We start from the raw sequence: 26,954 nt of genomic DNA, 5'->3' as shown, positions 1-26,954 counted from the left end.
TTTAAGCACTAGGAGGGGAGTAAATTAGTTTGTCCATCCGTACACACCTACACAAAAGATAAAATGATAAATGGGCTGGATCTACATATATATACATACATACATACAATCCCGCTCTGAGCAGTGCGAGTAGGGCCAGTTACATTGGTGCCGTGACCCAGATGGGAGTGAGGTTTAGGTGTGTGTGTGTGTGTGACTGTGTGTATATGTAAACCTCACTCCCCTGGCCTCAAGAGGTGCACTAGCAACTGATGCCTGTGGCTGCGGTCTTTAGCATCCTTGTTAGTGTGCCTGCCTCCCATGCTGGTGGTGCGAATCCCACTCTGAGCAGTGCCAGTTAGATTGGCACAGTTACATAACCTCACTCCCCTGGCCTCAAGGGATACACCAGCAACATATTCTTTAAATTACCATTTCTATGGATATTTTAAGCAGGGATGCACATAACTTTTTTTGGTCTGGTTCTCAGGGGAGCACCTGGAGATGCTGCTTAGTATACTCACACTTTACACGCCATACTTATCCTACAAGCTGTCATCACTTTCCTCCTGACTGCTCTCTTCTTTTCTCTCAAATATGGTAGATGATGATGATGATGATGAATTTTTTTTTTTTTTTTTTTTTTTTTTTTTTTTATTAACATTAATGGCACAGACAACAGCAAGAATATTAGGCTGCTGTCACTTTAAGACTGAATGCATGGACCGAATATACTGACACATATCCGGTTTCTTTCTCAACTGTTCACTTAACCGAGAGAGAATACTTGCAGAGACAGGTTTTGTGTCCGTTCAAGCACAAGTAAACGCGAAAGAGGAATATATTCGGTGTTCAAGCGCTGTCTGAATCGGGTGTGTGAGGCTGTGCGCACAGATAACAGCGCGCGAGTCCCAATTTTCGCCTCTTCTTCCGCATTTAAAATAGTTTGAATGTGTAAATTGGCAAGACTAAAGACGTCCAAATGATAAACTCTATGATGGCCGAACTGTGGGGCCTGGTCCGTACGGATCACGGATCAACTGCCAGCCGTTGAACCCCTAATAATTAATGAACACACTTATCATCATGATTTCTATCTTACCAAATATGGAGAACAAAATCCTACTCCAGAAAGTAAACGTGTCCCTGTCTCCAAAAATGTTGGTTTACTCAAAAACACTTCTCTCCACGTTTTCTGGTTACCAGTTATGTGCGCCTCTGATTATAAGCATCTATGTTGCATCTAAATCAGCAGAAATGGATAAGATGAAGGCATTTTAGTTGCCTTGATACCTTCTTATCTTTGTAAACATTTTTCAGCTTTCAGTCACAGGTAAGGTGTCTGACAGGACAAAAATGTCGTCAAACATACAGACAGTTGAGGATTGCAGTTGTCTAGGTTGAAATACAGCACTGTATATGTGTTTCAGCTGCTGTCTAAACACAGGCTGCTGTTATGTCTCCTCAGAGCCGTCTGGATGATGAGAAACCTTTTGTGCTGCAAAAACAGACCGAGGCCATCGACAGGTAAACCTAAACCTAAAATAAACCATTTGCTTTAACCCAGAATAGAATTAAACTAAAGATCCCCCTCTGAATGGAAAACTAATTTTCTTTCTTTCTTTTTTTTTAAATAAGGGACAGAGGAATTAGGTTTTAAGTATAATTTTCAGCCTGATATTGTTTTGAATTGGCCATGTATGGTCATTAGTGATGCTTGCTAAAGTCAATTGACTATTAAAATTGGGGACTAGGGGGCGGATTCTTTTGACTTAGACCTGTAAACAGTTACTGTACCTAGCAACACCCTAGCAACCACCTACAATACTTGTATTGTCATGCCAGCATGGGCAAACACACATTTTCACATTCACTTATTTTTTCAGAAGTTGTTAAAAGTAGTTTGTAAGTATTGTATGAATATTTATTTTTTGGAATGATCTTTTATTATAAGAAAATTCTGGGTTGAACACAACTTTAGCTCTGTTCAAATGTGCATGTATTTATTCAAAATTTACAGTAAAAACTAATATTATTAAATACTAATAAAATTTAAAACAATTGTTTACTTTTTAAATATATTAAAAAAGATTGATTAATCTTTTGATTGATTAATTCCATTTGTGCTGAATAAATCTATTCATTTAATCCAAAACATTTGTACTGACCTTTATGAACTTTTGAATAGTAATGTATATGTTTAGCTATATCTCCCAGACGTAAAGCATTGAATTTAACCTGTAATATTTAAGTATGAATGACACAATAATTATGTATCACACTATTTTGCATACTGAGACTGTGGCTGCAGACACCGTGCTGGCTTGACATCAGTAGACTTCACACTTTTGGAACCAATTAGTTATACTTGAGGGTTTGTGTCTGTTTCTCTGGATAAGCTTTAGCCTTCAGGTGCTGGTAAAACTTTGAGGCTTTCAGGCAATGTTTGCCTCTCTGAAAGGCACATAATTCTACGTGCAGGGAAAAAGTTGGGTATATTGATCAAAGGCCTGAAATGATAAGACTGATAAACACTGGACACGCTCCAAAACTTAGTTTCCACCGTGACCGGAGTGTGTGCAGCATTGTCTTGGCGTCTCTCCTTCTGGGGCTTGAGTGTTTAGTGAAACAAATTATTCATCAGCCTATACACCCCTTGTTTACCTGTTTTTGTGGAGTTTGACTCTGCATTGCATATGAGCCTTATGTAAGGTCAGTTGATGTTGCACTAATCTGCTGTCCCAGGATCAAACCTGATGGCTAATTTGGCTTGCCTGTTTGAAAACTATACACAAAAAACTTCCATGGATGGTGTTTGTAGGACTGACCCTGTATATTTTGTTATTGTTCCAGGCTCTTTTCAGCTGGAAGTGTGGAGGAGATCATGGAGAACCTTAAGAAAGATGGCTCTGCTTTTGCACTCAAACAGACTGAGGTGAATTCAGGGATGGTGACTAAACTCACCCCAATGACATTTTCAAACCCTTAAGACTTTCTTTCCTCCGTGCAACACAAATGTTGTGATTAACAATTTATATTCCGGGCTTGTCCTCACGCAAAACGTATGACTTCAGAAGTCAATGGAATATAGGGCATACTTTTCATTTAGACCACTTTTATGATGATTTTTGTTACTTCACATTTTTACAGCCCCAGTCCTCATTAAGCAGGATGTTCTACTTCTTACCTTTTGTGTTTAAAAAAAAAGAAAAAGAAAAGGTTATTCAGGTTTGAAATTACATGAAAGGTAAATTCATAGATAGATAGATAGATAAATAGAAGATAGATAAAAGATTAAAATAAAAATATAATTTTGCATTGTTTATAAAAAAAAAGGATCATCCGAAATAATCACATACTGTAGATAGTAAGTACACTTGGTTTGGACGTACTACTTCCGCCATGTTGTCATTATCATGTGACCTACAGCATCTGTTGCGTCTCTTCAGTGCCATTCACAAATCCTCTCCCGTGGCCTCATGGGATAGTAAAGTGTCCATCAGATGTGCACTTCAGAATCTCGCTGAATTTTTTTATGTCATCCAGGTACCTATTAATCTACTGTTTTATGAATTTGGATATACTACTTGGCACACATACTGTTTCACCTACTATATAGTATAGAAGTAGGCATATTCGGACAAAGGGTATATCTTGTATTTCGTCCCTGTATGAAGGCGAGCCGTTTATTCATTCTAAGTCGCAAGTGCAAGTGATGTTTTTATGAACTTCATAAAATTACACTGCAATAAAGAAGGCTGTGGCAGGGTTTGGCTTGTTGTCTCCACATCCCGCTCCTGCAGCTGGATAAAGAGTATGATGGTTTCCGGGATAAAGAAAATGAGTGCGTATGGGTTCTCATTTGAGGTCTGCATGCTCTCTGCTGCATGCAAACCCTCTCTCGTATTGCGTAATGTGCCCTGAATCATATTATACCTCATTAGTATTTCAAAGCCATTCTGTTTTTCCTCCCATAGCGCTACTTTGCCATGCATCACTTTGTTTAGTGTGAGCTGTACAAAAGGAAATTGATGTTTGACATTGTGACGTTTCATTGTTGAAAATTTCCATTTGCTGTTGCTCAGTATGTGTGCACTGTTGTTATTTTTTTTCTTTGTCCCATCATGACCTAAACAAAGTTACAATACAATCAAAATACTTAATAATCCAGAATTATACAAAGTGACACAGATACAATGCCTTAAATGTTTGGTTTTATGTCAGAGCAGGTCATGCGATGTTCTCTTTAACCACAAGTCTGTTCATGGACTGGTCTTCTGCTCATATAGGGCCTCTTTTTATCAACAGTACACTTGGCCATTATGTAAACAGGGAGGTTTGTACCTTAAGATTTCATGTGAACCATTTAATGTCCTTCCCGGCTCATACTATATATTTTCCCAGCGTTAGTACCGCTCATTTGCAGGGTCCGCTTCATCGGAATTATCCGCACACACACATTGGATTTGGCACAGGTTTTACGCCGGATGCCCTTCCTGACACAACCCAGCACCGTGAGTGTTGGGACCCACTCACACACACACACACACACACACACACACATTCCTACGGCCAATTTGGCATATCCAATCCACCTAACCTGCATGTCTCAGGAGTGTGTGGGGGAAACCGGAGAACCCAGAGAAAACCAATGCTGAAACAGGGAGAACATGCAAACTCCACACAGAATGGACTCCTGGATCAGCTGGGGCTCGGACCGTCTTCCCGGCTCTCACTCTTTTTTCAATTTTATTTTATTGTCCGCTTCAGATTAACTTGCATTTAGATAGCTATATCAGCTATTTTAATTGTCATTTATTTATTTTTCATTAATGAAATATGGGTTTTTGTATTGAATTTTACAGATTCTGGCCAAAATGTCACCAACCTCTCTGAAGTTAACTTTCAGGCAGATTCAGGAAGGGTCGAGAATGAGTTTGCAGGAGGTTCTGGTGATGGAGTACAGACTCAGTCAGGCCTGTATGGTATGTAATGCAATTTTATGTAAATGCAATGCTTTATTATTTCATTACCTAAATCAAATCAGCTAAAGCTGTTTTTTTCACAGTATGCCACTTATTAGTTTAGAGGAAGTATTTGTGTTATTCATGTCATGAGGTTTTACTCTTGCTTTACAGAGAGGACACGATTTTTATGAGGGAGTCAGAGCAGGTAAGATGCACATTTCTTCAGAAATGCACATATTAGTAAATTTGTTTCTATCGATAACAGTATGATAGGTGTACCGAATCAGAAGTTGGTGTTAAAGGGTTGGACCAAATTTAATTATAAGAATGGACTCCATAATATTAAAGTTTTGTAATTTACTAAATGTAGCATACTGTACACATATATGTTACATACACGTCTCTATAAATGGCATTTCAATCATTGATCTAATTCCTTTCTGGAAATACCCCATGTGTCCATTATATTATGTTTATGGGTAATTCATATTTGTGTTATACACATGAGATGATTTTTTTTTTTTTTTTACATTTAAAAATAAATAAAATTTTAATTACATTTAAAGGTGCTGTATGTAGGATCCAGCGGCCTCTAGCGGTAATGTTTCAGATTGCAACAACAGCGCTCGTGCTCGTGAAAAGCAATAAAGTTACAACTGTAGTCTTTCACATCAGATAATGTTAGCAAATGGTCGGCGTTAGCTGGCGAACTAATGATGTCTAACTTGAGCCAACTAAAGCACAAAATCACAATATATTTTACATGCTTTGAAGTATTGTTAGCTTACCTGTCCAAAAGGATGAAAGCCAACTCAGGGTCTGTTTTTATACCTAAAACAAAGCGGAGGTCTCTCCATAATTCAAACGCTCTGCCAATGTTGATCCGTGTTTTCGTCCTGAGTCGATCCGATTGACGTTTGGCCTGACGAGCTTCAGCAGATAAAAAATGTTTGTTTTTTGGAGTTTGTGTTGGAGTCTGTGTTGTGCTGGAGGCAGGTCGTTTTTTGGTGTTATCAGACTCCATGTCGTTAGCTGCAGACTGTATATAAAACGGAGAGGCTCCGGAGCGCGAATGCACGTCACATCCGGTGGATTTCGCAGAAAATCCGACCCGGAGACTTCACATAAAAATAGGAATACTGCCCTTCAGAGGTAATAGCAAAACACGAAAAGTGGATCATTGTAATGTGTGATTACAACCCCTTCACAGACGGGCAATAAAAAAAGGATTCATTTTATAAAAAAAGTTACATACAGCACCTTTAACAATTTAAATTAAAATTACAATTCCACATCCTGTTTGCTTTCTCAATTAAATCTAAATTCAGGAACTGAATTGAAATTTGAAAGACATTCCTAAAAATTCTGAATGAATGCTTATGAAAAAATAGAGCATTATATAATCTTCTAATGTCTGTTAATGGTAATAATACAGGGTATTATAGAGTGTTACCTAAAATTAAAGTGCTTTATGTGCTCTTACTTGTATGACTTTCTTGGCCACCTCCACTCACCTGACTAGTTTTTTCCCCAGAACAACCCCAGAGAAAGGTCAGTGCATAACTAACAGATTTTTCCCCCCTCTTTACTCGCAGTTCTAATCGATAAAGACCAGAGTCCGAAGTGGAAACCTTCTACCCTGTCTGGGGTCTCAGAGCAGGCTGTAGAAGAATGCTTCAGCTCCCTGGCTGAAAGAGATCTCAAACTATAGAAACTCCCCTCAAAAATCCTGCAGGTTGCTTTTATAAACTTCAGAAATTTATCAAAGAAATCAGTATTGTTATTTCTGTCAGCATAGCTGACAAATGCAAATTCCTCTGAGACTTCTGCACAGATCCGCTGATCCTTGTGTTGAAATAAACAATACTGGTTTCTTGAGGAAATTTAGAGGTTTGGGGTGTTTTCTTTTCTCCACTGGGAAATAGCATTTAAAATAAGCTAACAATTGAGAGCAGCCCAGTCACATTTTAAAGGAAAGGTTCACCCAAAAATTCAAATCGTGTTTAATATGACAATATGAATTTACAGCAGACTTGTCCGAGTGAGGAGCTGGGAATCATATTTTGCATACTTCATTCTTAGAGGTGTCTTTTTCCTTCATACTGTGTAATCATTTGTGTAAACCCTGTGGAAAGAGAATGGCAGACGATTATTTTTGCACATTCTGCAATCCATGATTAACCTTGACAACCTTAACACATACCCTGGCCACGATTCAGTTTGGCAGGATTAAAGTATTGTCATGTGGTGCCTGCAGTATGACTTCTATTAACCACAGTGTTTACTACACAAGCACTTCCACTGGCCTTGACTATAGACATATCAAGCCTGACAGGATAAATCTGACAGATGTCAAAACAACTGTGATGCCTCGAATTCAAATGACTTGGTTGCTCATATATCTGTGTGGATGTTCATAAAAGGTGTGTGACCTATATTTGTGCAAAAACAAAACATAAAAAGATTGTTTTTGATTTTGATAGCAGCTATGTCCGAAAGATTTTACGTGCCCACAGTACCTCTCAATAAAACCAACAGTGTAAAAAAAAAATCTGTTTTTCTGCATTCATTGAGCTAATTAGCAAATCGACTGACAGACTATAGAGGTTGTAGTAAAGTTAGGCACGCTATGTGTATGAATGTTACCTCAAATTGTATGACATGCTGAGAAGTTTGCTATTACTTTTCGAAGCAATCAGACTTACAATTTTCCCCTGGTGGATGCTAAAACAACAACTAAATTCCCATAGACTTGCACTGAAGGAGGGACCGAAGGACCATATGATAAAGGGCATGTTTTAAAGTTATTCTGTCTTGTTACATTGTTATATTATAAATACGAAACAGAAGAACCTGAAAGAAGGTAACAGCTGAGGTATCAAGAAAGGCTGTGGTTTTATTGATTGGCATAGTTTTTTTTTTTTTTCTTTTCTTTAGGTTACAGAACTGAGATTGCACAGATTACAAGTAAAACACGTCTGCTGAAATATACACTGAAATATGAAAGACAACTATTTTGGTCAGAATCATCAGTAGTACCTTGTCAAACATTTATGAGATGGAAATGCCAAGAGAAATCAGCTTGACAGTACAGGCTGGTACAAATGTAGTCTGACTGCAGTGTATTTATTTATTTGAATCACTTTTTCCTGTGATACATGATCGCACACTTTTGGTAGTTCATAATAAACCAAATATAATCTAGTTCTATTTAGCCTAGTATAAGTAAGGAGGATAAAGGAGAGTAGTGAACACCATGAATCCTGTGCTAATTGTTCTTTGAGATACTGAAGTTCTACTCTTGAGCACATTCAGTAATGTGCTGAAAGGCCTCGTAAAATACAACTTTAAGTCCTTCTTTCATATCTTAAGATTTCACTCTGCATTTATGACTATCATTGCAAAAGTTTAATGGTCAAAGTGCAGTCCTTGCTTAATTGTCTTTGCAACAGGCCGTAACAGTGACTACCCCACTTCTTCAGTGGCCTTGGTTCCGGAAGTAATTTTCTCACTGATTTTCTCTATAGGGATTTGAAAAAGTTCCTCAGTAAAGAGATTAAAGCCATGAGCCAAACCAGTCAGAAGTAGTTTGGGAGATTTATTTGATTACAGGACATTGCACAATGCTGTATAGGAGAGGGTGGTCACTGGCGAGTTCACTTCAGAATAGGTTTTCATGATAACTCTTTATGATTATAAGTAGATCATTCCCTCTGAATTTAAGTTTTTTTTTTTGTATGTAGTTGAAATCACACTGACTTGTGAAGAAGCACTTCAAGAAGCATACATCACCACCTCAGAGCGCATGGTGGCTAGGTCTTAAAAAGTTTATACATATTAAAAATCAATCTCTATGGAGATAACGAATGTGAATTTTGCTTCCGGAACCCAACTGTTGCACTCTTTTGATCCGGAATCATTAAATCTTCATATTCATTCATCTTCATTAAAGGGATTCTGGCTACCTGACAGCATGGCACAAGACCCAGAAGTGCCAATATATCCATCAATAAAAAGCATTGGTGAGCAGCTGTTAAAACACTACCAGAAGAGTAATTGTGCTTGTATTAACGATCATTAAGGACATTGGCGTGTTTGGTCCCCACTCTGAATTTTTAGTGAGGTAATGTAATTAATTAGCAATATGTGATTTTCAGTTAGCCTTTAAGAATTGCATATTTGAGCTGCACAGAAGAAAACATCTATTAACATGTATTAAAATATCATCATGAGGATACAGGATGAGTGACATCTTTAAACATCTCTAAATCTATGAGTGTGTCATTGATAAGCAATGTCTGGTCATAGTGACCACAAGGTCGTTGATTTTGTATCATATAAAAAAAAAAAAGGTTACCGGTGAAGTAATGTACATTTATTGATCCATAGAAGCCAGCACTGGCCCCTTAAAAAGAAACTGTGACCCCTGAGCGGATGATCTGTAAATGTGCGGTAACATTTACTGTTCAGCGAAATCCATGGGGAAAATCCAATCATTTACATTTACATTTATTCATTTAGCTGACGCTTTTATCCAAAGCGACTTACAATTGCTATATATGTCAGAGGTCGCACGCCTCTGGAGCAACTAGGGGTTAAGTGTCTTGCTCAGGGACACATTGGTGTCTCACAGTGGATTCGAACCCGGGTCTCTCACACCAAAGGCATGTGTCTTATCCATTGCGCCACACCACCCCCTATTTAAATAGGTGATAGAGAATTTCACCTGAGGGCGATAGATTTCCCCAATCCCCATGCAGATTTCGCGACAGGTACAAGTTGGGTCACTCAAATTCACTACGTTGATCAAAGGAAAGCTGCTTGGTTTGAAAGTGACTTGGTTTGAAGTGGCAACAGACAATGAACCTTTTTTCTCTGTCAAATTTTGTAGAAAGCCAATGTGGCCACACCTTAAGACCGATGGATGGATGAAATGAGGTACTGTCTGATGTGCTGAAACACAAACATGAAATGCTAAAGGCAAAAAAGATGAAGTCTGTAATTAACATGGTTGTGATGATTGTGGCCTTTGGACAATTTCAGGGACTCTCCCATTAAACAACTGGGTTTTGATGGTAAACAAAAGACATAAAAAGATGCTGCCTTGTATTATAACAGCTCCATGGTCAGTTGTTAAGAAAACAACAACAAGAAAAATGGCTGAATATTTCATGTGAATCCTAAAGAGATTTTCAGAGAGCCAAAGAACATCTTTCCAAAATGACATGATTCTCCACTGGCTTTCATTTGTCGATCTGAAAGCTCTCCTTTACATACAGGAGAGGTGTGAGCTAGACCAATCCAATCTTATTCCACACAGTTAAAAACTTATGGCACATCACACTCAATGTAGGGGATGTCACTGTACCGGCTGTCCACCTCCGCCCATTGTTGTACTGCCCGGGCCACAATTTCCTCTGAGAGTCTCTGGGCATAGTCCATCAACACCGGATTGACCAGCACTGGGTCCTCCATGGAGCCGATCTCTGAGAAAACTAGAACGGCTTTCTCTCCTTGCTTTCCTGACTTGCCATCCACTTTCTCTGTTGAACCGGAATTCTGAGTAGGGTCGCGGTGCTTGGATTTCATGCATCCCATGATATAAATAATGTAGCATTGGTTTGAAAGCAGTGAGGCGAAGAGATGCAAAAATGGCGTGATACAGAGGTTATATTCCCTTGGTTGGCAGTTTATAGGGTTTTATATGGGTAAGAGGCTAGGATGTAGAGGTATTTCTCTACAAAGTGTAGTCCAGATGGTCAGCCATGATGTATAGCGTTCTCACACTTGCCCTGTGTGAAGAAGACGCATGTTTTCAGTGAGTTATTGCTTGTCTTTGCAACCTTGTCCAAGACACTGTAATGACTTGATTTTCACAGGAATGAGGATTTCCTAAAGAGGCAGTATAAAGTAAAAATATAGAACTGCATGTGCTTACATAGGGTTTATAAATAACATGTAGTAAATTGGCTAGATTTGTTATTCATCATTAGTGATGGCAATTCCGACTTAATTAAAATTAAAAGATTTAGTGCTTCTTAACGCAAACACGTAATAACGTCATCAAGTTGACCATAGGATCGCGGCGTGGCATATCACATGCTCTGATAGCATTTTGGTAAAAGATAGGACAGGCAATTTTCAGAGTGGATAGCGATAGCAAGTTAGCTTTGAAAACATGAGATCCCACCCTTCCCACAGAGCGTCTCCAAAACCACGCCTTCTTCAAAACACATGAACGCACACAGCAGATTACAATAATATTGAACGTAAACAATATAGTGTCACAGGTTTCCATCTCTTCCAAATTACAGTTATGGTGTGAACGCAGCATAAGCTCATTGTTTTGGTCCAGGAAGAACTGTAAAAGGTGGCTGCTGTTTCGGGTGCGGTGCTCGGTGACTGACCTCTGTCTAACTGTACGCGCTGATGACGTGTGCGCATTCCAATCGGACGCAATGATTGGAAGAACATTTTATGGTCCTATGCACTCCAAAGACAGGTATACAATGCTATCCATTACAGGTTTTCTATTTATAAGCGTATTTAGCCCAGTTCAGATCCAGCTCATAAAGTAATTTAAAATCTCAAATAATTAGTATTTACATGAAACACTAGGCTACTACAATTCATTTGTCTCACTCTCCTCCCTAAAGGAGACAATGGAATGCTATAAAAACATACTCTTGAGTCTTATGCTCATAACCATCGCGTATGAATAGCGATAACGTTTTATTTGTAACATTTCTTCTAAATCTGCTTTTCTCTACATCAGTGACACCGGTTAATTTGCTTCACTCTAAAATGATCTTACATCGGTTGACTTGAAAACTGCTCGGACCGATTCAGTTAGATTTTCGATTCAGACCGATTTTCAACCTAATCATTCAACTGATCCGACTCAAACGAACGATTCGTTCAGGATTCGGACGTCTATTGTAGTTGGCGTTTATCTTGTGCTGCCTGCCTAGTGCAGCTAATGACTATAACAGACTTCTCCTTACAACGAAAGCCGGTGGTTCACTCCATTTGCAGCTATCACACAGATACCAAACATCTATCATGTCTCATTTAAATATAAATCGAATTCTGTGAAAAACATTGTGGATTCGAAATCTACAAGCTCTTTTGGGCGTCTGTTAATATTTTATTGAATAATGTTATTACTCTCGGCAGTTATTCTCGAATGACACTCAAACCTGTTGTGTATAGCCTACATCATATGCATACCATGCAGCCAAGGACAACCGACAATCACTGTCTGCAAATCTGAAGTGATCAACAGTTTAATAAACATCATGATTGATTCTATCCTGGTTACAGTGTTGTAGCAAGGGTGAACGAGATTAAAATTTCAGCTTTGTCGATTTTACTAGTAAATTGGATGGTCGTGTTTGTGTCAAGAAAGCTTCAAGGTCAAGTCAAAATGATATTTCTGGGGTTTTTTGTGTGTTTTTTTTTTTAAATGCACGATGATCCGTAATTTAATGTTAAAAGTGCACATTCCAGAGATATATAATCAGTGTGGGTATACATACCCCTTCGGACTGCAGGCTGCAAGCGTCCATATTATGGATAAAAAATCGAAGAAATCGTTTAATCCAAACTGAAATGCGTTATTTAAAATGAAAACTGCGATAAATCCACACTAATAAATAATAGGCAGAAGCTCCTTCCTCTTCACCAGTCTCGGTTACTCCACAGGAGAATGAGAAAGCATGTTGATGAACTTGCTCTGGTAGGATAAGTCGGGTCAGAATTCAGCATGTGCGTCCGGAGTCCACATATAATCATGATGATAACGTTTCAGTTTCATTCCAGTGACAGGACAGCGATGGGGCTCGACAGCGCATTAATCCGTGTTGTTTTGAAATTCCTCCCTGTCCATTCAGACCTGGCCATCTACATGACTGAAATTGCAGCTGGGAAATTCTTTCTGTTTCACGTACACACTTAGTTCATGCTATCCTTGCCTAAACATTTGTTTGTAAACTGGGTAAAATAGGTTACTGCAACACACGAAGACACAGGTTGTGCCTAGTTGTCTTTTTAAATACATTGTCGCCACCTAGTGAAATGAGCGTTTTCCCTATAGATAGACAAATGTTGATTCCCAAACTTTCTCATGCTATATGACCAACCTAGAGATGTATTATGTAGGCTAGTCGAGATTCATTAGAAATTTATGAAAAATAAACGTATTTGTTGTCATACAGCATATGTCATAGACCTATGATAGGCATTGTCTACATGATTCAGTAGTTAATTCAGTTAATGTTTCATCAGACTGCATGGTAAATTATGAGTTTGTGAGTTTTTACAAAGAAATTCCAGGCATGAGCATATAATAGGCTATTATTTAGATAATATAATATAATAGGCTATGCTATGCATTAGCTTATAAGCTATACACACACATTAGAACGAAATCAGAAAGTTTTCTGATCAGTTTCCGTTTCAATTCTCTCCGTCATTAGGCCTATCTTACTTTCACATTATTAGACTGAACCGAAAATATATTGCGACATTAAGTGATACGTAATGGATAATAATTCCCTGTCATCGATCGGCTCATTATCGCATAATATAAATTTAATATATTTTTTTCGAGACTGGGTGATCAGACGCCAAGTCTTGTGACCCTGAAAGAGTTTGTTTTGCGATAGCCTAATGACCGGATGACTGCACATTTATAATCCCGTTAATTATACGGCTATACTTGCCTAATAAATAAATGGACATGAAATTATGATTTTAGTTTAAATAATTGTATTATGTGAGAAGAAGAAACAGTGTAGGCTAATGCATGTGAAATCGGTTGGATAACATCAATTCGCTTAGCAATCAGGCCTATTCCACGGTAGCCTAAGATAAGGCCTATAACTAATTTTTAATTAGGCCTATATTTTGTCATGAATGATGATCCAACACATTGATGTAAATTAGAAGTTGTAGAATATTTGTTTATATTTGTGTTTATTAGGCTATGTTTGCGTGTTACCTATCCTTATTATGTAACCTATCATTTTACTAATAACTCACACTATGCAAAACTTCATGTCAGGACCTGGTTAACGCGTTCGAAGACGATCCACAAGATGGCGCTATGTATCTTACCCATGGATCTAAAAAACTAAATAAGCTGCAGCAAACAAGATGAGTTGTGATTATTCAATGTTACTGTTAAGAAATACATACGTGGTGAAATTACTTTGCGTTGCATTGACAGAAGCAACGTGAATATTATACAAATGCCTCTTTTTCAAATACCACATTAACAATGAGAGAGGGAAATCGAATGTCACAAAGGCTGAGAACATGCTGTCATTTTAGCAACAGTTATTCACATATAAATTAGCAGATGAGCCCACATGTTAAGGCTGTCAATCAGCTTTTTACCAACAAAAGCATGCTGGCTCATGTGTAGGCTAAATGTCAAGTAGAGTAGACCATCAATGTGCCTTATATTGCAATGTAATAAAATAGTAAAACAAATATTCTGTTGCTTATGATTTTATATTCATAAATATCAAATGTAGCCTTTACGTTCTGTGTCAGTTGCGTTTGACGACACACAGGGAGCATCCTGGATGCACGCACTGAAATATTGTAATAAAAGTGCGTATTTTTCATATACATGTGCATAATTTGCATTAAAGTTAGACTGGTTCCTCCACGAGTCCTCTAAGATGTGTCATACCTCTTTAAGAACTGCGAAAGAAGTCCAGCTCTGTCCATTAGGTTTATTGTTGCCAGCTCAGCCAATCATTGAATCTTACGACACAATAGAGTGGCCAAAGTTGCAGTATAAAAAGCCTTGCCGAATTTAAGCATGACATCTACTTGTCCGGTGCGTGGTGAGGTTCATTTCCATAGCAAATCAGATCAAACATAGCAAACATCCTTTAGCACGCCTTGGAACATGCATTTTACGCAGGTTTTAATTTCTCTAAGTGTATTAATTGCATGTGGTCCAGTGGGTAATGGAGATATAACGGCGCCCCAGCAGCCTTCCACAGCCACGGAGGAAAGCGAGCAGTGTTCCACATGTGAGTTCAGGCAACACAGCAAGCTGATGAGACTGCATGCCATCAAGTCCCAAATTCTTAGCAAACTCCGACTCAAACAGGCTCCAAACATCAGCCGGGACGTGGTCAAGCAGCTGTTACCCAAAGCACCGCCTTTACAAGAACTTCTGGATCAGTACGATGTTCTGGGGGATGACAGTAAGGATGGAGCTATGGAAGAGGATGATGAACATGCCACCACAGAGACCATCATGACTATGGCCACAGAGCGTAAGGATCAACTATTTCAAAGATTCATTCATGTAAATGTACTATCATCTTAAAGGACAAAGAATCTAGGGAATAGCCTACTTGGAGAGACCCTTTACGCAGTCTTTACGCCCAAGCCAGTTGCACTCACGAGGCAGCTATTGTGCATAAAATGCACAGTTAAGATGTATAATTGTCGATTGCTGTTTTTTAAGGCTTTGTGCCCCTCTTTTTCAGCCTTGCTAAAGCAATTTTACGCACGCTGAACATGGAAGTCCAGCAAAAGCGCACCAGCGTCGGTCAGAAGAAAATGTTTTCACCTTTACCACACGTGATAGGCGAACTGTAGTTTAAATTGGTTCACATCTTAGCCAATACTTTAGGTGAAACTGTGTATTATGTGTTATGCCTTTTATATGTAATGTCTAAATATAGACATTATATCTGTAGCCCATCCATTCGTTTTTAAAGATATAAATAGCCTGTTTCCTTCTGCAATGCCGTATATATAGCCTACAAATATAGTATATATAGTCAATCTAATTATTACACATAAATGTCCCCCTAATGTATGTAATTTATTTTGTTTTGTGGGCGTAGTCAACGTTATTTCTTTAAAAGTTTTTTTCTTTTTTTCAATTAGTGCGTAATTTTATGGACCGCTTTAATAATAAAACTGTCACTGAAAACCAGTAGTCTAGATCCCGTATAATCACTCTGATTTACTTTCTCTTCTTTTTTTCAGCTGACCCCATCGTTCAAGTAGATCGGAAACCGAAGTGTTGTTTTTTCTCCTTCAGTCCGAAAATCCAAGCGAACCGGATCGTAAGAGCGCAGCTCTGGGTTCATCTGAGACCGGCGGAAGAAGTGACCACCGTCTTCTTACAGATATCACGGCTGATGCCCGTTACGGACGGAGGAAGACACATACGAATACGATCCCTGAAGATCGATGTGAACGCAGGAGTCACGTCTTGGCAGAGTATAGACGTAAAGCAGGTGCTCACGGTGTGGTTAAGACAACCGGAGACCAACTGGGGCATCGAGATAAACGCGTATGACGCGAAGGGAAACGACTTGGCCGTTACCTCCGCTGAGGCTGGAGAGGATGGACTGGTAAGTTGAGCTGTTGTGTGTTTTTTTTCAGACAACCAATTTTAGACAGCTCCGTCAATAGTAATTGCTGTGAATGATAATAGCAAGAAATTATTTATATGGTTTAGTTATACGTTTTATCAGCAATCTTCCAAAAAATTAGTCCCTGTAGCACCAATGTAAAACATTTCTTAATTGCATGTTTCAGAGCGCGGAACATTCAGTGATCGGTGTAGTCATGAATGTTTTTGTAAATGTAGTCCGAATCCGAACGAATGATTCGTTCAAACCGGTTCTTTTTAGTGAATCAAAAACGAACAGCGCGACCACAGTAATTCGGTTTTAGAACTAACGATTCTTTTGACCTAGTTCTTGTAATGAATCAACAGCATGCATCGCCTTAGTAACCTACAGTCCGATTCCCAAACGAATGACTCTTTTTAGCCGATTCTTTTTAGTGAAAAACACGTATGAATCAATCGAAACAGTTAAACTGACTCACTAAATTGCAAGTTACTTTCGTGATATTTGACTCGAAAGTTAAAACAAACTGAAAAGAACATATGTTAAGACTCCTGAAACTTTAATCAGAGTAGTTAGTGGTTGTTCACAAGCTTGTGTTGTAATCAGTGGTACATTATACAAATAATGTTTTAGTATTTAAAGTGTGTTAAAATCCATTTAAAAAGCAAAACATGTATTACCTGTATTTCTGTATATTGATTGTGCTGAAATCTAAAATGATCTCATGATTTGCTGGGCGCAGTAAATGCAGTAGGAATTGAATTAATTCATTTTTTTTTTATTACAAGAATCCTTAATGGCACCATTAAGGAACGGGAATTGTTAAGTGGAATCGGAACCAGAAAAATTCAATTCATATCCGAATTGGCTAGATTTAGCATTCGCTAATGGTTAGACAAAGCAATTTCAAGGTCAGACTGTGAGTTGTCTTGTTAGCCCATAGATATGAAAGTAGCTAGAGTAAACTTTGGGTTCTTTCTCTCACAGCTCCCCTTTATGGAGGTGAAAATCTCAGAGGGCCCAAAGCGAATCCGGAGGGACTCTGGACTGGACTGCGACGAGAATTCCTCAGAGTCTCGGTGCTGCAGATACCCTCTCACTGTGGACTTCGAGGACTTCGGCTGGGACTGGATTATTGCTCCAAAACGCTATAAGGCGAATTACTGTTCGGGAGAATGCGACTACATGCACCTGCAGAAGTATCCCCACACCCATCTGGTGAACAAGGCCAATCCGCGAGGCACCGCCGGGCCCTGCTGCACCCCCACCAAGATGTCTCCCATCAACATGCTTTACTTCAATGGCAAAGAGCAGATCATCTACGGCAAGATCCCGTCAATGGTAGTAGACCGCTGTGGCTGCTCGTGAACCAGTGCCCAGACAGGACTTGATCCGTCTCAAAGACCCGGACATCTGATCACACCACCCGCCATCCATTATCAGTGCTTTCCGCAAGACACTGTGCAATAGAAGGACGCTCACTCACTCTCTGGGCACCGCTTCATTTGACTATGTTTTTTTTTTGTCATTTTCCTCTAAATCAGTATCTCTGCCACAGGAGTCCAATGTCACATGGATATACTAAAGGAATGTCTTGGGAATGGACACTTTTGAAATGGACGACATTCTCTGCTTTATTTCATGTTTTCACCTTGTCAGAATACTCTCATTAGGATACACAGACAACATACAAAAAAATATATTACACAACCACTCCAAAATACAATCATTTAGATCTTTGCTGTAACAGCTGTAACCAGTGAGCTTGTTTAAGAAGAGTATCCAAGAGAAACAGAGAGGGACTCTCGAACATTGAACAGAGCTTGAATAGGGTTATCTGACGCAAACTTCCACATACACTGCAATAAACACACAGATCGAATTGTTAATCATAGCTTTTGTCCACTACTCATCTGTCGAACAGCCCTACACACTTGAATTATTATTGAGATCGGCATTAAGGGAGAGAAGGACTTGAAGCAGAGGCGCTGTGAATGCGGTCTACACATTGAAATGTGTTCGAGACAGAGACGTCGGACCTGTAAGAATGAATGTTAATATCACGCTACCACTCTGTCTTCAAACCACACAGTTTGCACTATGGCAGACCAATAGAAAGAATTGGTTGCTAAAAATGTTGTAAAAACTGATTTTGATATGTTTGCTAATTGTATTGTATACTTGCCATTGTTTCCATTAACAGTTGCCTTTTTTTAACCACGGTTAGTACATGTATAAGAACACAAAATAGCAAAAAAAAAGTGTACAATATAAATCTATGTATCTGTTCAAACAAATAAAGGTGCTTGCTTTATATGTTTAACTCTATTATTTCAAATTGCTTTACAAGATTTTTTATTCTATAATATCTGGAAACATCTAATTCTGTACTTGAATGATTTAATCCAAGTAATGAAAATCAGTTGACAAAATCTTTTATTGAGTAATATGGGACCTTTTAAAGGGGGACATTTTATGCACAATGCAAAAGGTGGATGAAGGGTGTTGTCTGAGCTGTGTTACGAAGTTCCTTCTGGGTTGGATTTACTATCATTTGACCTTTTCATTTGTTTTTCCTGTAATGGCAGCAAGCTGCAGTGTTACATAAGCCCAAATTAACAAATCTCCCCTCGGAATAGTTCAGCGTGAGCATGCAGCAGAGTTTTCTAAAATCACTTGTGCAGAAATGTTTTGACAGCATGGCTAATTAGACCAAGGCTTATTGGAGCCCTCACTTCCGTCCAGAAGAGGGCGAACTCAGCACTGCCGAGATCTGCTTCCTTTCCTGCTGTGAGTTGGACAGATGCCATGGAAACCAGGTGGGAACTGCTCTGAAATGAACAGAGGGTTGTGGGAGATTAAAAGTCCCTGAGCAATAACATTTCTTTCCACATTTGGGTTGAGATAATGCGCCGTGGATTCTGGATCATTTGCCACATACAATTAAACGTGGGTTCTGAAAAGCCCGAACACCTCACACGAACGCTCTTGAAGCTATCGATAAGCGCTTTAACATCTGAATGCGCACCGATAATCAGGTGCATCTCTTCGTAATTCATCCTGTTCTACATGCAGAAGCGTTCGTGCTATGAATCACGTTCAGCAGGAGAATGATTGATTTGTTTTCTTGTGCATCTGACTTGCAACGCAGTCCTTAGTGCCAGGTAATGGCAAGTGTATGATAAACAGGAACTGTAACGGTTTCCCCGAGTTGTTATATCTGTCACATGGGAAAAGTTTTCATGGTCTCCGTGGCTTGACGGCTGCCAGCACATTCCCAGGTTGACAGGAGAGGAAGTGACTGTGAGAAAATGGGAAGGCAGCGTGGCTCCTCGGGGGGACAGAAGACTCCGGGGGGAAACACATAGCTCATCTCAGTCACCAGGCTTCCCCATATCCGCACGAGCTGCAGGGGAGCCGAGTAGAGCTGCGTGCGCTCGGACAGGAGGGAAGCACCTTCAACAAGGGGGAAGAGGGACAGCTGCCAGGTGTGGTCAAACATCTGCATCTTCACACTAACTCTGGAGCAGCTGGGGAAACGCTTGGTTTGAGTGATGAGCTGAAAGTACACACTGCCATGAGGCATCAGGTCGAATATTGATGGCGAGGATGAGGACAGGTGATGACCGATGATGTATTTTATGCTATTGACATCTCACCTGGTCCGTTGCTGTGGTAAACATGCACTTTTCTATGACCCGTCTGCCAAAAAAGCAATCAAACGATGACAATTTTTCATCTCAAGTTGACAGATGTCCTTCAGGTTTTGAACAAGAGACAAAATATTGTGAATCGTAAGATTATTCAAACTTTAATAAAGATTCTAAAGTGTGTTTGTTGATAAATATTAATCAAATTAAAATGGGTTTGTGTTTCATATTTCAATGATTTTAAAATATGGTCCAGTAGATTTATACATGCACTGCTGATATTTTAATGGTTCGACATAAATTAATAAACACTATTAATTAAAGGTTTGGGGTCAGTATGAATAAGAAATGTTTCTTGAGCAGCAGATCAGCATAGTAGAATGATTTCTGAAGGATCATGTGACACTGAAGAATTGAGTAATAATGCTGAAATAAATTCCATTTTAAAATATATTTAAATACAAAACAGTTATTTTAAATTGCAATTATTATTACAATATTACTGTTTTTACTGTATTTTTAATGGAATAAAGAAGCCTTGGTGAGCATGAGAGACGCATTTCAAAAACATTAAAAAATCTGACCGACTTTTGAATCTGTGGCTTTGGCTTGAAAAACATGGCATAGTGTGATTTGTTTATCATTTAAACCGATCTAACCGATGCTTCTTGCAATTTTGACCGACCTTCATATAAACCAACTTTACCGTGGATTTACCATGGATACCATGGTATTTAAATCAGCTGAATTTGAATCAACAATCTTCAATACTAAGCTACATGACAGAAAACCAAATGCTCATTAAACAAGACCTAATGACAATGCCTTTCCATCAACTAGCCCAAAACTCTGTCACATCGACCATGCTTAATTTTGAGCTCTGCACTGTTCTCTTCTAATTCAGTCAACAATCAGGTTCTCTCAATGATCACAAGCTAAAGTACCATTCATTTTAATGATTAATCTTACATTTTGCAATGTAATAATCGCCTCAATGTCCAAGGGATGTGAGATTCAGTCGCAGTGAACTTCTGCCCTCATCTGAAGAAAGCAATGAAAAGCAATAAAAGACACGAGCCTCGGGCAGATGGGCGCAGATGTGCAGCCACTGACGGCTGGTTGTCAGCGCTCCTGATGGATTTATCCAGCGCATCCACACTGGGCCTTGCCTTCAACACCACTTGTTTTTTCACTTAGCTAAGAAATCGACATCCGTCTCTCCCGACACTCTATTGACCCTTGTGGAATCAACATTTGATTAATTACATCGTAAAGCTTCCGGACGTCGAAGACGGGAATGTGTCCTGTTTTAGCAATGTGTAACTCAAGATCACATTTGGGCTGGAATGAGTCATTCAGCAAGATGTGTCCATAAGTCTAAGTTCATTTACAAGGCACCCTAATGACTGAAGTGGAAAAGGTCTGTGGCAGTAAACCATATGCCCCCAGGAGACCAATGACTGACAGTGATGGAGGATAGATGCTCCTCTGAGGAGACAGCGAGATGTCTGGATCATTTGGAAAAGTGGAAACATGTCCCCTCCTGTGTCATCACAACGCCTGTCAGACAGCTGGATATGCAGGAATCGGAGGTGTCTTGTCATATGGAGAAGCAGTTCTGCTTTGTTTTGCAGTAATGTTCCTATCAAATATTGTTCAGATAAAATATTGCCAATTGAAATCTAGTTATCCGTCTATCTATCTGTCCATCTGTCTACCTATCTATCCATCTACCTTTCTGTCTGTCTATCCATCTGTCCATCCATCTATCTATCCATCCATCTGTCCATCCATCTATCTATCTATGTATCTATCTATCTATCTGTCTGTATGCCTGCTTGTCTGTCTGTCATCTACGTATATGTCAATCAAAGCATAGTTAACCTTAACAACCATTCAGAACACACCAGAAATCAACCAGCAGCACCCTAGCAACCACTTAGTAAGCAATAAGCATGAGGCTTACCTTGTTCTCAGAGATTCTTCAGATCCTTTTTGCCAGTCAAATCTGTAAGACACATAACAGACTATGTTAATTTGCATACACAAAACTGTAACACCAATTACATACAGTTCAGAGATAGGGAATAAGCAAAGGTAACCCCCATTCCAGCACATAAATCTAACGTTTATAAAGTCTCTAAGGACAACATGAAAACTGAGTCGGTCATTATACAGTTGATGCTGCCAAGTACCACAACAAGCCTCATAGAGAGAGCATTAAGGTGGACAGTATGCAATTCACCAATGTAAGGCAGCAGCAAGAATGAATGTTTAGAAGAGTGGATCCACTGTGATCACCATATGGTGACACACTTGATACTTAGACCACAGTAAAATGGGTCATTTATAACTCCATAGATTTTCTGTGCATTTTTTTAAACAAATGGTGCTGCATGAGTAAAAATGTACTTTATCTGAGTTTTGGATTTGGTATGATGTTATATATCATTACCGCAGTAGAAAATGTCGAAAGTAACAGATTTTTTTATTCCATGTATACCGCGACATGTAAATAAATGGGCGTGGTTAACTCACATGCAGCGTGCGTGAGACTGAAGGCCCGTCCGAAATTTTCGCACGTTAAAAAATAAATACCTCACGTTATGTCAGTCACGCTTGCACACTGCCTCCGAAACTTTCCTCCGTCAAAAAAAAAGTCGAATCAGTTTCGAATCCGTAGCAAGCATTTTGAATGGTGTTTTGACAATTCAGAGCCACCGAATCACGAATGCGAAAAAACATGCGATAATTTCGGACTCGGTGTGCAAGGGCCTTGAGACACTGAGATTTGTCAAAGAAACATGGAGAAAGCAGATAAATAGGATCCACAAAGGAATTACGATTTCTAAAGGGTTGTTGTTAATGTGATATTTTCGGGGGGAAATGCGCAGCAGTCAACTGAGCAGTGCAGCACCCGTAGGCTACAGTTTAGAGGAGTGCACGTTCGCAACGGGGAAAGCATGACGCTTACTTGACAACAACAGTTCATATGTCAATATCGTAACGAATAGAAATAACCTTAAATAATGTATAGTTATCTGCATCTTTCCGTCTCTTATGTATAGTTACTTTTTTAACACGAAAATCGCATTCAGCATGACACGCAAGCGGTTGCCGTGGTAATGAACAACCTGCTTGTTAAAAGCGAATGTATAATCTTGTATCTGAGGCAAAATTACTAAATAAGCAGCGCGAGTTATATATTTCTAACTCCAAACAATTGGCCACTGAACCAGCTGATAAAATCTTCCTTTGATTCGATAAAGTGATTACAACTTGACACTCAAATTAACCGATCGCATTTTACTGATGCAAAAGACGCGCGCGTGCACACGCACTGAGAGGGAGCGCGGTGTGTCAGTATGGTAAAAATAATGACGCAGTTACAAGGTGTGTATAATTTAAACTACTTAGTCAACACTAACGTGCTAGCTGCTGTTCGGTTTTCATACTGCTGCTCTCCTTCTAGTCACTTCTGAACTTGATGAACTTGACACTTCTGAACTTCTCTTGATTAAAGCTCCAGGTGACGGGTTGCCAGATATCACAAAAAGAGCAAAACAATCCCCACATGGCAAACATGTACCGGGGAACACATTTAAACATAACTAGTATTACTAATATCCTACAAAATTAAAAGGAAGTAACTAATTTATTAATAGAATAGTTCAATATAAAATATTCAGATATTATAAACTGATTGATGAAGTAAAGCAATAACATGAGATTGAAAAATTATTCAGCAACACTTTATTTAAAGTTTAATTGCGCCTACGAGTTGTATTTAATATCAATCAGTTGGGGAAGTTCATCTAAAAGTTGATGAGTGTGTTTTGTTTACTATATTAGCTATCAAAATAGTTTTCCAAAGAAATCATTTACCAAATAAAATCCAAATGCAAATCAAACAAGGTGAAGTAGCCTACTTTTCATTTCTAAAGTATTTGGGTTTATTTATTATACAAAGCCCTTTCTGTCGATTTTTCGAGAATAACTTAATATATAAATAACTGTATTATATCGTTACCGTGAAACAGAATTTTGGTCATGCATGCACCCTTGTTTCCAGAGCTAAAATTTGACAGAAAAATGTGGACTCTTTAATGTGGAGGTGATTTCAGCTCTCAAGCAGAATGATAATATCTACCCGGGCCACATGGACATCTGTCTTCTGAGCCACAATGTTTCTTAACCTTCGACCCCTGTTGCAGAGGCACTGGAATGGCATTTGGCACGTTCCCTGCCCATCTCATGCCAGACCCTCCTACAGTACTCTCCTTCTACCAGTGCCAGCTGCTCGGTCTTCAATTAATAGATGCCATTTAACAGCTAATTATATACTGTTAATGTACAGCAGCACGTTTTGGAGATTTGCAGTTTGTTTGAGAGCGAAACATTTGTCTGTTTGAAAGACTAAAAATGGCGCCTGAATGAACAGTTGAAAGCCGTGGATAAAGTTGTACAGTAGCTGTCGAATTAACACGATAATATAGAGGTAATAATTATATATATTTAAAAGTATATATATATATATATTTAAAAGTATATATATATATATATATATATATATATATATATATATATATATATATATATATAACCCTCTGCCTTGTAAACAAATTCTGTAAATGGGATTTTCCTACCCTTGGAGCAATTCAAGCTTAGTCCGCCTTTAGAACCGTTCCAGCTACTACAGGCAACGTGTCTAGTGCGCGAATTATTTTAGTTTTTATCGCACCAAACGTAACCGTCAACTTTCTAAAAAAAAAAAAAAAACGTTTCTTTGATGCTTTTGTGATGTACAAATTTATAAAAACGTGATATAAATGACTATACTTGAGGTTTGTCGATGTAATGACTGACACCGTGAGCCATCTGTTGCCATACCTACGTCATTGCGTAATAGGCTACTCTTATGTGGTTCTAGTGTTCATAACCGCTAGATGGAGCTAAACAAAAATGAAAACAGAGGAAATGTGTTATGGTTGCTTGTTTTCGCCAAAGAATAAAACATTTTTAACCCTTTCATGATATAAAGTCAGAATTCCATGATATGAAGTCGCAATTGCGTGTTAATATATAAACTCGCCATTCTGACTTTATAACTCGCAATTGCAAGTTTTTATCTCGCAATTCTGAGAAATAAGTCAGAATTAGAAGATGTAACTCGACGCAATGTATCGATGCCATTGATAAATTGCTTTGGCCATCGATGTAAGATGGTCAATGGCCAGTCAGAAATGCCAAGTTTCTCCGGAATATCCATCCATTACTTCAGTTCCTTCCTTTAGTTCAATTGCCTAAAGTTGCAATATTTCAATAACACTATAATTTATTGATGTCTATTTTTTCAACTTATGATTTCTCCTGCAAAATGTGCATGTAATCATTAAATATTAACTGGGTTAAAGCTAATGCTCACTTGAATTTTTTCTAGCTAATTTGACGTTTACATCGTAAACACATTTTGCTTTACCAGAAACATTTAGTCTTTTTTCCACTCTCTCAAAATTGTGTTGGCTTGCCTTTCCATCTTAAGTTAATGGCTTAATAATAAAGCTGGGCTGTGTAAGGCACCCAGGAGCCTTAAAATAATACAGTTTTTCTCAATTGCTTTGGCATATTTTTCAAAACAGTATTAATCTTGTCACAACTGTTTGCTGGAACATAATGAACTGTATATTGCATGTCTGCCCAAAACATTTAACTCATCCTTCAAAACCTAGTTATTGTGTCAGTAAATTGACCAATGCCACCAAAAAAGTGTTTTTGTCATCGCGTGAGCCAATACAAATTTGTTATATACCAATTAACATCAGTTTTGTCTGTATATCACACTTAGCTTTTTAGATACAGATTTCAACGGTAAAAAATTACTGGGAAAAGTCAATACTGTAGTACACAAAAAGACAATGAACCTTTTTATTTATTCTGTACATTTATTTGTGTAAAAAAATAGGTTACATGTAAACTGAAACTTCACAGTTGCTTGTTCATTTTTACACACTCTGTTATGCCTTCCCCTAACACCAAACATTCTTACATATCTTCAAATTGCTCTTCCATGACAAGCAACTGTGAATTTTCAGTTTACATGAAACACATTTCTACAAAATTAAATGTATTGAATAAATAAAAATGCATTTATATAGCACTGATGTAGCTGCCGCTGTTCAGGGTTGTGATTTTCCTCCGTGTTCAAACATGCTGATTGTGCTGGGCAAACTTCCATATTTTATTGGTTTATTAGTAATATTGTGATTCCTATTTCATTACAATGGCAGGCCATTTGCCAACTCAGCAGACATTACAAACATTCCATGTCAGATATTTATGGACTATACATGCATGTAACAGATTTTGATAAGTGAATGTTATATTTTGCATGTGATGGCTCACACGATGTCAAGAATTTCACACTTTCACTGAGAATCAGCTCATCGGTTTTGATCAACAATCCATGTGCATTTAGCTATTGTGTAAATTGTAGACAATTGTACTTAATCTTTTGCACACGTGTGCCACGTACATATACAAATACAACTCTGATGTGAACAAGAAAGTAGTTGTTCAGAGATCTGAACATATTGTTTTGAGAGAGAAAAAAATCTCATTAGAAAACTGCCAAAGCTATCTTTCCCTAATTTTTGACAAAAGGCACAATTGCCCTGCACATAACACTTATAAAAAGACTAGACTAAAATAATAAGATAAAAAAGTTTTGTGTATACCAGCTGGCATGCTATACTAGGCTAGCGCTAATGAGCTCACGTGTGCTGAACCTGAGCGCAGAGCCCACGTGGCAGTGAATCTGATCATGCAACGGCACTGCAACTCGATAGCACGTCTTATGATAATATTGTATTTAACATAGGGAAAGGTCAAACCACAGCACACGTTTTAGTTTTCACGGCCCTGTGCTGCGACTTCAGCACTCGCTCTTGTATAGCTGCAGGGTG

At 38.5% G+C, this 26,954-nt stretch overlaps 3 protein-coding genes and 1 long non-coding RNA gene across 4 annotated transcripts in view; 2 read left to right on the top strand and 2 right to left on the bottom strand.

Moving 5' to 3' along the window:
* Positions 1–7,497, top strand: part of hibch (3-hydroxyisobutyryl-CoA hydrolase) — a 29,198-nt gene extending 21,701 nt beyond the window's left edge. Inside the window, exons 10-14 of the mRNA XM_084420230.1 lie at positions 1,448–1,506; positions 2,833–2,914; positions 4,845–4,964; positions 5,118–5,151; positions 6,542–7,497. Coding sequence (XP_084276356.1) covers positions 1,448–1,506; positions 2,833–2,914; positions 4,845–4,964; positions 5,118–5,151; positions 6,542–6,657 — 411 coding nt within the window. The 3' untranslated portion in view covers positions 6,658–7,497. The remainder of the gene's footprint in view (positions 1–1,447; positions 1,507–2,832; positions 2,915–4,844; positions 4,965–5,117; positions 5,152–6,541) is intronic.
* A 60-nt stretch (positions 7,498–7,557) lies between these two features.
* akap19 (A-kinase anchoring protein 19) lies at positions 7,558–13,136 on the bottom strand. The gene is made up of 2 exons (XM_084420232.1): positions 12,485–13,136; positions 7,558–10,738 (listed from the first exon to the last, which is right to left on the bottom strand). Exon 2 carries the CDS (start codon positions 10,542–10,544, stop codon positions 10,275–10,277), a length of 270 nt encoding a protein of 89 aa, XP_084276358.1. The 5' UTR covers positions 10,545–10,738; positions 12,485–13,136; the 3' UTR covers positions 7,558–10,274.
* A 1,647-nt stretch (positions 13,137–14,783) lies between these two features.
* mstnb (myostatin b) lies at positions 14,784–18,680 on the top strand. Its single transcript, XM_084420227.1, has 3 exons — positions 14,784–15,244; positions 15,969–16,339; positions 17,330–18,680. The coding sequence occupies exons 1-3, from the start codon at positions 14,869–14,871 to the stop codon at positions 17,708–17,710; spliced, it is 1,128 nt and encodes a 375-aa protein (XP_084276353.1). The 5' UTR covers positions 14,784–14,868; the 3' UTR covers positions 17,711–18,680.
* On the bottom strand, positions 17,955–23,511 carry LOC311297790. Its single transcript, XR_014628881.1, has 3 exons — positions 23,421–23,511; positions 21,959–22,000; positions 17,955–19,173 (listed from the first exon to the last, which is right to left on the bottom strand). It is a non-coding gene; the product is annotated as an uncharacterized lncRNA (long non-coding RNA).
* Between the last annotated feature and the right edge of the window lie 3,443 nt (positions 23,512–26,954).

This window comes from Rutilus rutilus (genome assembly GCF_951802725.1).
Source record: "Rutilus rutilus genome assembly, chromosome: 10".
Taxonomy (NCBI): domain Eukaryota; kingdom Metazoa; phylum Chordata; class Actinopteri; order Cypriniformes; family Leuciscidae; genus Rutilus; species Rutilus rutilus.
This window is presented reverse-complemented; position numbering and strand designations above follow the sequence as displayed.